Raw genomic sequence first — 10,619 nt, forward strand, 5'->3', positions numbered from 1 at the left:
ACCTTAGCTGTAGCTGAGAGCACTTGTTGCTCTTTTAAAGCAAGGCTGTCTATGACTCTGATTGCAGCATGAGGCTAGCTAGCCTTTTATTATTATTTTGTTAATATTTATTTTTGAGAGAGAGAAACATGAGCGGGGGAGGGGCAGAGGGAGAGGGAGACAGAAGATACAAAGCAGCCTCCACCTTGACAGCAAAAAAAACCCAATGTGGGGCTCTAACTCACGAACGCAAAATCATGACCTGCACCAAAGTCGGACACTTAACTGACTGAGCCACCCAGGCGTCCCCAGCTAACCTTTGTATTGATAGAGAGCTCTGATGCTGAGGGCTGGAGGTCAGATTTGAAGTGTGGCGGAACAGTTAGTCGCTCCTGGATGCTGGGAGTCCTCAGGGATGGACCACTCGGAACACGTATGTCATACAGGGACATTTCAGGTGTAATGGGACACACAGACTTGGTTAGAATCTCAACCTTGCTGGTTTTTTTATTTGTTTGTTTGTTTTTTAATTTTTTAGTGGGGGGAGGGGCAGAGGGAGAAGTAGAGACAATCCCAAGCAGGCTCCCTGCTGTCAGTGCAGAGTCCGACACGGGGCTCGAACTCATGAATCGTTAGATCATGACCTGAACTGAAACCAAGAGTTGGACACTTAACTGACTCAGGCGCCCCTCAACTTTGCTCTTTTTTAAGCCTGGAGACTCTGGACAAGTTACCCTGAGTCTGTTTTCAAACCTGGAAAATGTGGCCAATCCTACTTTGCAAATTTTTTGTGAGGACTAACAATATAGATATATATTCTTATACAGTTATATAGTATATTTTTGTTATATATATATATATATACATATATATATATATATACATATATATATATATATATATATATATATATATATATGTAGTGTGTGTGTGTGTGTGTGTGTGTGTGTGTAGTATAAGAAGAACCAGTAGGAGATGTATAGAACCATAGGAGACATATGTGTATGCACACCCACAGTCCTCCTTAGTTTCTGCTCTGTACAGATGAGAAAATCAGCCACGTCCAGTCCACACCCCTTGGTAGCACTTGCTTCATCAGCAAAATTGGGTGCACTGTGACCTACTCGAAGGTTGTTAGGAGGATTAAATGGGAAAGTATGTTCACTTATTAATTTCATTCAACAAAGTTGCCTCCTTCGTGCCAGGCCCTTGCTAGACAGAGGGGATATGTGTGGGCAGAGAGTGGCCTGAGATGAGGCGTAAGAGGTGGGCAGGGGCTGGATCATGCAGGCTTGGGAGACCAGGGTAACAATTTCAGACTTTGTTTCTTTTTTTTTTTTTTTTTTTTTTGACCGTTAACACTGTGTTGTCTTTATTTTATTTTATTTTTTTGAGCAAATGCTTTCTGTAATTTCTTTATTTTTTATAATTTACATCCAAGTTAGTTAGCACGTGGTGCAACAATGATTTCAGGAGTAGATTCCTTAAGTCTCTTACCCATTTAGCCCATCCCCCCTCCCCCCACAAACCCTCTGGTAACTCTCTGTTCTCTATATTTAAGAATCTCTTATGTTTTGTCCCCCTCCCTGTTTGTATATTATTTTTGCTTCCCTTCCCTTATGTTCATCTGTTTTGTACCTTAAAGTCCTCATATGAGTGAAGTCATATGATATTTGTCTTTCTCTAATTTCGCTTAGCAAAGTACCCTCCAGTTCCATCCACGTAGTTGCAAATGGCAAGATTTCGTTCTTTTTGATTGCCGAGTAATACTCCATTGTATATATATACCACATCTTCTTTATCCATTCATCCACCGATGGACATTTGGGTTCTTTCCATACTTTGGCTATTGTCGATAGTGCTGCTATCAACATGGGGGTACATGTGCCCCTTTGAAACAGCACACCTCTATCCCTTGGATAAATACCTAGTAGTGCAATTGCTGGGTCGTAGGGTAGTTCTATTTTTAATTTTTTGAGGAACCTCCATACTGTTTTCCAGAGTGGCTGCACCAGCTTGCATTCCCACCAACAGTGGAAAAAAGATCCTCTTTCTCCGCATCCTTGCCAACATCTGTTGTTGCCTGACTTGTTAATGTTAGCCATTCTGACAGGTGTCAGGTGGTATCTCATTGTGGTTTTGATTTGTATTTCCCTGATGATGAGTGATGTTGAGCATTTTTTCATGTGTCGGTTGGCCATCTGGATGTCTTCTTTGGAGAAGTGTCTATTCATGTCTTTTGCTCATTTCTTCACCGGCTTATTTGTTTTTCGGGTGTTGAGTTTGGTAAGTTCTCTGTAGATTTTAGATACTAGCCCTTTGTCTGATATGTGGTTTGCAAATATCTTCTCCAGACTTTGTTCTAAGTTCAGTGGTGTGCCTGCCACAAAGCCCCTAGTGCATGTTTGTTATTGAGCTTTACCACCAGCACGTTCTGTCAGAAATTCAACCTATCTAAAATCAAACCCAGCCATCTTTGCTCTGTAGTCCTTCCCTCTGAGCTGACTGCTTCTTTCCAAGGCACGCTGGCTCTCTAGATTCGACAATTCAATTATCTTTAATTCTTAATTCTCTTCTGTTCCCTTCCTGCCAATTTGTTTTTTTAATTGTCTCTCATATTTGATCCTGAGCTCCTTTATCTTGCTGAGCCTATTTCTTCCTCTCTGAAACAGGGATAATACCCTGTAAGAGGATTAAATGAGCTAAATGCACGTAAATTGTTTAGCTTGGGTCTATTACGTAGCCAAAACTTAAAGGCTGGCTCTTGTCACTTGGGGCTAAGAACTGGACATCTATACGTAAGTAAGAGGAATTTTTTTTGCCTGAAAAAAGCATGTTTGGTCTACCTTGTCAGATTAGCTTTTAAGCTCAAATTTGATGCTCACGTATTCCAAACTCCATTCTGTTAACAGGATAAGGCCCGGGACCCTTAGAAAGCAAATTCCTTGAGGTAGCCGCCCTGCCTGCCAGCTTTCTTGCCTCCTGCCTCACAGACCAAACTAAAGCATTCAGTATTACATACATATTCCTCTTGGTTTATCACCGGTGTTTGCTGTTGCCACTCTCTCTGCCCGGAAAGGCCTATGTCATACCACAAAACTCCCTTGTGTTCGTTACATGTTCTTCTATCCGGCAGGTATTCAGTGCCTACTATGTCCTAGTACTGTTCTAAGTGCTTGGAATACCCTTGTGTGAATAAGACAAAGTTCCTGCCCTCAAAACCTATGCAACGGCAGTCAAGACAGGCAAACATAACACACAAACATATTTTACTATATAACAAAGCAAACATATACACCACGTGTCAAGTTTGGGTGAAGTACGGGAAGACAACATACATGCACATCCCCTTCTATCAAAGTACGAGCTCAAAGGCTGGAACCAGGTCTTATGCAAAGTCTTTGTATCCTCATGGATTTGTAGATGCTTGACATTCTTGAATCAGTAATAATAATATCCTGGAGATTTTTTTTTTATATTGTCAAATGTGAAATTCCTGGGGGCGCCTCGGTGGCTCAGTCAGTCGAATGTCCAATTTCGCCTCAGGCCACGATCTCACGGTTTGTGAGCTTGAGCCCCACATTGGGCTTGCTGCTGTCAGCTCGGAGCCTGCTTCAGATCCTGTCCCTCTCTGCCCCTTCTCCACTCACACTCTCTTTCTCTCAAAAATAAACACGAAAAAACCCCGCAAATACTAAATTGCTAAAGAGTACCAGGAACTGCATTCAAATTCAACAAAATGAGTTCATCTGTGCCTGCTTGTGCACCATTCTTTTATTGAGAACTATAAAGGTTAAAGAAAATGTCTTATATGTTCAGATGGTAGAATTTTTTTCTGGCCAAACATGGCAATTTTTATAGTGGCCTGGGTGTTCAGAGTACAGGCTCTTAGTTGGAGTCTTTTAAGGTTTTATTTAAAAATTTTTTTTTACTGTTCATTTTTGAGAGAGAGAGAGAGAGGGAGACAGAGCATGAGCAGAGGAGGAACAGAGAGAGGGAGACACAGAATCCAAAGCAGGTTCCAGGCTCTGAGCTGTCAGCACAGAGCCCGGCACAGGGCCCAAACACAAATTGTGAGATCATGACCTGAGCCAAAGTCAGACGCTTAACCGACTGAGCTACCCAAGCACCCCTGTATCTTTATAGTTCTAGATTACCTTCCTTCACTTTTGGAAATAATGAAACATTACATCTAGAAGATTGGAGAGAACAGTATTGTGGAAACTTATGTGTCTACCACTCAGATTTAATATATGTAGGCTTTTCATATTTTCCGTATTTCTGGAAATACTTTTTTAAATAAAATGTTACAGATAACATTAAAGTTCTCTTTGTGCCCTGCTCTATTTCTGTCCCGTTTCCTCTCTTCTCAGTATAGTTCTTATGGATCTTCAAACAAACAAAAAACCGCTTAAAATGACTGAGCCACTCAGGTGACCCTAAGATTTTTTTATTTTTTTAACTTTTTTTAATGTTTATTTTTGAGAGAGACGGAGACAGAGTGCGAGCAGGGGAGGGGCAGAGAGAGGGAGACAGAATCCGAAGCAGGGAGACAGAATCCGAAGCAGGCTCCAGGCTCTGAGGTCAGCACAGAGCCTGACATGGGGCTTGAACTCATGAACTGTGAGATCACGACCTGAGCTGAAGTCGGATGCCTGATGGAGCCACCCAGGTGCCCCAGATTTGAAACATAATTTTATTTTAATGTTCATTTACTTTGAAAGAGTGAGCATATGAGCTGGGGAAGGGCATAGAGAGGGAGACAGAGATTCCCAAGCAGGCTCCTTGCAGTCAGTGCAGAGCTTGACATAGAGCTCAAACCCATGAACCAGAAAATCATGACCTGAGCCGAAATCAGAAGTCAGACGCTCAACTGACTGAGCCACCCAGGTGCCACTCAAGATTTTACTTTTAAGTAAACTCTATACCCAATGTAGGGCTTGAGCCCACAACCCCGAGATCAAGAGTCACAGGCTCCACTGACCGACCCAGCCAGGTGCCCCTGAGTTGGTCTTAAGTCCAAATGGCTATTCTGCTAACCCCTTAGCCTTTGTTAAGACACATGCAAACTGGGGCAGCTAATGGAACATAGCATCTGGGTTATCACTGAGAACTAAAGGACTTCCCCATATATACTAGAAGTACTTAATGCTATTAGCTATTGTGTTGTTATTATTATGGGGTGGAAATAGGCTTAATTTGCTTTTAATATCCACGGACACTTGTGTGAGAATATACGTATTTCGGGAAGCTTCTGAAACAGAAGAGAGTACTTTGGAGCAAAGACTTTAGAAAAAGATTATAATCTGATAATTGAAATAAACGAACACTTGCTAAGAATTTAAGGAACCCAGAAAAGATCCACACTTTCCGTTGACCAGATTTATTGAACAAAATTCTATGTACAAAGTGACCTGGACCTGCTGCTTCAAAACATGATCCTTTCTTAATATTTTGAGAAGTCAGCCCATTGAGTGTCAAAAAGCAACTCACTCTAAAATGGACAGAAAAGTGCCCAATGTACACTAAATAAATGGCCGAACTACTGGGACTTCCCTAGTCCTACAAGATAATTAACATAGGTAGGATCTAGCGTCTATGACAGGCGGCTGGGGAACTGATACGAGGTGTCACGAGGCCATCTTGTGCACTGCCACCGTGATGCTGTCATGTTTCTGGATCATAATGTTCCTGAAAGGCAAAGCAGAAGATAGTCAGTAAAATGTTACAAGTGCGAGTCTGTTGAAGACTAAAGATGCTATTTGGTTTAGGACACAACTAAAAAAATATTATGCATCATTTTTTCTATGTATGAAAGCAATATATGAACGCAAGAAAACATGGGAAATACAGAACAGTATAAAATATGAAAATGAATCCTATAATCCTACCACTCAGAGAAAACCACTACTAATGTGTTCTGTTTTTTAAATCTCCATGTATATTATACATGCATTTTTTCCCCCTCTTTTTACAAAACTGTGATCATACTGTGCATGGTTCTGTATTCTGCTTTTGTTACTATTATTCCGAGGATGCTCACTTGGAAGATCTTTAGTGTTTCTATTACTACAGAAGTAGTTTCTGTTCTTTGATTGGTCTTTATGCTATTTATGACTTTCTTTTTCTTTATAGACTGATAGTTCATGACAATTTTTACTCTTCATTTACATGTCATTGTGGTCTGAAAGCACATTAGCTTCAGAGATCAGTCTATTTCCTCCTGTGGTCCAAAGGGTAAAGAACCTTCCTCCAAGTTCTCTGAATGCACCATCACTAATAACACAGAGCAGGCCCCACGCTAGTTTCCCAGGGGTTTTTCTGATTAAAAAGAAGAGGAACTGTTAACATCTACTCACCCATTATCTGACTCTAGACACACCACAGGAATATCAGTGGGGTCTGAGGTTAGCTTGGCTGCTTGCTGGGCTAGAACAGATACCACCCCAGCGTGCTCATCTGACAGGGTCCCACGGCCTGGAAGACAGAGATGTAATCATGTCACCTGATTGTCCAAAAAGGAGGACAGAGCTATAATATGATCTCTCAGGATGTAGTCACAAAAAGGCGGCTCAGTTCACGGTCTTTTAGGTTTGGTACTGACATGAAATACTTTTGCCCTGCCACTCGGCTGGTTCCAGAAATGAGAAAACCAGACAACAGTTCTGAAATCAATAAAGCCCTGACACTCAATTTTCAGTCACTCTCATCACCATCTCTAACCACCTTCTCAAGCGTATAAGGAAGCTGTAAATTTAACTCAATCTGAAAGGCATAAAATCATTTTACAAGAACCTTACTGAAACCAACAAGAAATTCAGAGGTGAAGTTGACAAAAAGCAGTCAGTAAGGGCAAGAGACTTGTTGAAACTAATTAATTCCTCATGGGAAATCTGATTTCCTTTCACCGAGCTCAACCTCTAAGGATTCAAAAGCCTTTATTCAGGAGTTCAGCTGTAAGATCACCTTGACAGTATACGTGAATATTCTATGAGCAGTTATTTCTACTAGAATAAGCTGGCTGCTTTCAAATATCAACCTACCTGGCTTTTTGCTAATGTTTGTTTCAGCCGGTAGATAATTAAATCTTGGGTATCAGATACAAAAAGTAGTTACTAAGTTCACAGTATATTTCCACATATAAAGGCAACACAAGCTCAAGCCTGAAACTGTCAGGTAACAGGCATATGCCACAATGGCGTTGGTGGATTTACTCTTGTTACATAAAACACTGGTTGGACGGACAGTGCAGTCTTTCGGGTCTTGAAGGTTTCCTGAAGGAACTTATTTCATTTTAGATTTCCACACTTGAACTTGAGCCTTCTCATCAGCAAGCACCCCGAGTAAACCTGCCTGTTTCCTCCCAAGTTAATGAGCTGTGTGAAATCGGAGTTACGCAGATGCCCTCTTTCAGTTACACTCCCAGCAAAAATTCAGAGCTTTAAAAATTCCTGCAGTAAAGAGGAGTAAGGAGTCAGCAGTCCTTGGTTTACGAGTTCTGACATGAATTATTTGAATGCTTTAGATACTTACTTTTCAGGATTTATCTCCTCATCTGTAACTCTTACATTTATTGAGCATTATGTCTGGGTTCTGTGCTGAGTGTTTTACACATATTACATAATCTTCTAGCACTGTGACTAAGAGATTTTTGGAGCAAGACTCAAATCCTAGCTCAACCCTAGCTGCATGACCTTAGGCAAGTTACTCAACCCGTGCGTTGATTTCTTTATCTACTTCACAGGGTTGTTATGAGCATCAAATGTCGCAATATGTGTAAAGCACTTAGAATGATGCCTGGCACACAGTAAGAGCTCAATAAATGCAATTCTGTAATTATTGTCATTATTAGACAACAGCCCAGTAAAGAGATGGTGGGTCGGCACAGCCATGGCAGCTCGGTGTCCTTTCCATGCATGTTGGCCAACTGCCCTTGATCTTTGCTGCCCAAGGCCCCCACCCTGGCCAAGGCCTGGCTGCTCAGCACCATCCTGTGCCCCCCCCGGGGCCTGGATGAGGACTGTGGCGCTGCGGGTGGCCTTGTCGCTCAGGCAGTTTCCGGGTACAGTTACCCAAGTGGGCTGCCAGTATAATGACATGCCTCCTTTGACGTTAGAGCGAATCAAGGACCATATTCTTTATGGCTTAAAACTTAAGGATAAAACTGACCCAGAAAAGCTCTAAATAAATTCCCATTTAATGAAAAGACCAAACAGCTTAGACTGTTTGGACCAAGTAGAGACTATCATGGACACGGAGGACGACTTTGGGCTGAAATTCCTGATACAGATACGGAGAAGGTAATGCATCCACAAGAAATTGTAGATTACAATGCAGATAAGGAGGATGTATATGAATAAAATATCAGACCCCCTTTCTTCACTGAGAGAAGACAAGGAAGATACTGGTGAGTGTCTGGAAGTGAGAATGTGTTTTGGCGTTATTGCTGAGTTGGACAGAGTAATCCTGTTTAAACTTGCATTTAAATTGCTTAAGTGTTTTTGCCCTTTGAAAATAAATCTATAAAACCAACCAACCAACCAACCATTACCTAGTAAAGAAACTGAGGCTCAGAAAGGCTATTTTTGGTCCTAGTTCACATTGCTAGCAAAGGGAAGTACAGGGGGTTGATCCCAAGTGTGTCGAACTCCGAAACCCGTTTTTATTGCCTACTCTCTTACTGTTAAGTGTAGGTGAACTAAAAAAACCCAGCAACATCCATCTTGCTGGGTTACTGTGCAAATTAGAGACAATGTATATACAAAGCCTAGCAGTCCACACACATTCAATAAATGATTCCTGCTGCTATTATGTGAAGTCCTTTCCAGACCCAATTTAAAATCATTCGAATACTATTTTAGCAGAAACAACTTTGTAGCACTAGAACTGCAAGGCACATTTCTACCTTCATAAATACCAATTGAAAAATTTTAATTTTCTAATCTTGTTTGGAGATAAACTGTACTCTCACAAAAGTACCCAGTGGCAGGATAACAGGAAGTAAAAACTGGAGAACAGCACACTAGGCTCCGAATCAGTATCAGATGCTATGCAATCCAACAAAGGGTTGACAGTCAAGATACTTACAGCCCAGGTTAAGTCCTTGTGAATCTGTGCACAGGACTCCAACAATGGATGGATTCTTCATTCTAAAATTCCAGGAACACCCAGGGAATGAAGCAGATGATGTCAGAAAATGAATTTAAATAATTACAACAACACCTTTAGGTTTTTCTATGCACCAGGCATTGCTGGGCTTTAAACCAGTGTTTCTCAATCTTTTTTCATTATCACCCACTCCCCACTACCCCCGAGAAAAACTGAATTACAATGAACTTATTTAAACTTAATAGCTAAACCGATTTATGTCTGACGGGAGAAAAGATTGTGTTGGGTACCGCTGAGCTTTGGAAGACTGCAAATATTGCAATATCAGTATTTTGTCGCCATTATTAAAAATGCACAAAAAGTAAGGCTGGTTGTCTCCAGGAGGGGAAATGGGAGAAACTGAGGCGCATTGGTGGGAGGGAGCTGTTTCCCTGTACGCCTTCTCATGCTTCTCTGGTTCTTTTTTTTTTTTTTTAAACGTTTATTCATTTTTTTTTAAAGAGAGGAGACAGAGCACGAATGGGGAACGGGGGCAGAGAGGGGGACACAACCCCAAGCAGGCTCCAGGCTCTGTGTCAGCACAGTGCCAAACCCGCCGCTGGAATCCTTGAACCGAGACATCATGACCAGAGCGGAAGTCCTATGTTTAACCGATTGAGCCACCCCGTCACCCCTCATAGTTTTCCAATTGCTTATTACGTGGAGAGTACTCGTTCGAGAATTTAAGAGATGTCTTTCATTTTCTCAAGCGCCAAGTAACTGATCGGTTACACACGGAAGGAGATACGTGTGTGTTTGTATTTACACTGCAGGGCTCGCTTTGCACCCCTGGTACAACCTTCCCCCAAATGAACCCATTTCTGAAAACTCCTGAAGAACGACCCTGCCCATACAGACAACTGCAACACGACGGGCGGTTCTGGCCTTGGCTTTGGGCCGCGGAGACCAGCTCTGGGACGGAGGGTGCGGAGCCCTGGCGGGATTTTAATTCCAGGCCACCCCCTCCACTCCGCGGTCCCGGGACAGGGCTCACAGCCTCACCCCGCGGCCAGAGGATCCCCAACACGCCCGGCCCGCACCCGGAGCGCGCACCCTTTGTCCCGCTCAAGTCCCCCGCCGCGACCTCAGGTCAGCCAAGAGGCCGTACTACTCACGTGTCCTCCAAGTGCTGCTCCAAGGTCGCCTCCATCTCGCCCGCCGTCCGCGCGGCTCGGGATCCCGCAGCTCTTCGCGTCCTTCGGCGCCCCAGGCCCGGAGCGCGTCTCGCTCACGTGACATGAACCGAGCGCAGACAGGGACGGCGCCTCCAGAGGGACAAACTTCTCCGCGCAAACTCCTCGTTGTGTTCGGGGGAGTTCGTTCCTCCCCTGCTACCCTCAGAGCCACGAGCTGGCGGCGCCGCGTTCTCCCCTTCGGGGGAGAGGTGTGCAGCTGGGCCGCCGAGTTCTTGGTTCCTGGCCTGGCACTTTGTCTCAGCGGTGTCAACCTTTGGATTCCCATTCAACCGATTCCGAAACCTTCAGGCCAGATCT

General features: G+C 43.1%; 1 protein-coding gene across 1 annotated transcript; it reads right to left on the minus strand.

The window, feature by feature from the left end:
- Positions 1-5,346: 5,346 nt before the first annotated feature.
- On the minus strand, positions 5,347-10,375 carry LAMTOR5 (late endosomal/lysosomal adaptor, MAPK and MTOR activator 5). Its single transcript, XM_043575814.1, has 4 exons — positions 10,242-10,375; positions 9,067-9,128; positions 6,339-6,456; positions 5,347-5,670 (listed from the first exon to the last, which is right to left on the minus strand). Exons 1-4 carry the CDS (start codon positions 10,274-10,276, stop codon positions 5,610-5,612), a joined length of 276 nt encoding a protein of 91 aa, XP_043431749.1. The 5' UTR covers positions 10,277-10,375; the 3' UTR covers positions 5,347-5,609.
- Positions 10,376-10,619: the final 244 nt, after the last annotated feature.

This window comes from Prionailurus bengalensis, chromosome C1, assembly GCF_016509475.1.
Source record: "Prionailurus bengalensis isolate Pbe53 chromosome C1, Fcat_Pben_1.1_paternal_pri, whole genome shotgun sequence".
NCBI classification, from domain to species: Eukaryota; Metazoa; Chordata; class Mammalia; order Carnivora; family Felidae; genus Prionailurus; species Prionailurus bengalensis.

What these genes read in the sequence shown, in the direction of transcription:
- LAMTOR5 (XM_043575814.1), bottom strand. Translation starts at nt 10,276, where the DNA reads ATGGAGGCGACCTTGGAGCAGCACTTGGAGGACAC. An exon ending in GAGCAGCACTTGGAGGACAC is followed by an intron (nt 9,129 to 10,241) that starts GTGAGTAGTACG and finishes CTGGAATTTTAG; the next exon opens with AATGAAGAATCCATCCATTG. An exon ending in TGTCTAGAGTCAGATAATGG is followed by an intron (nt 5,671 to 6,338) that starts GTGAGTAGATGT and finishes TTTGCCTTTCAG; the next exon opens with GAACATTATGATCCAGAAAC.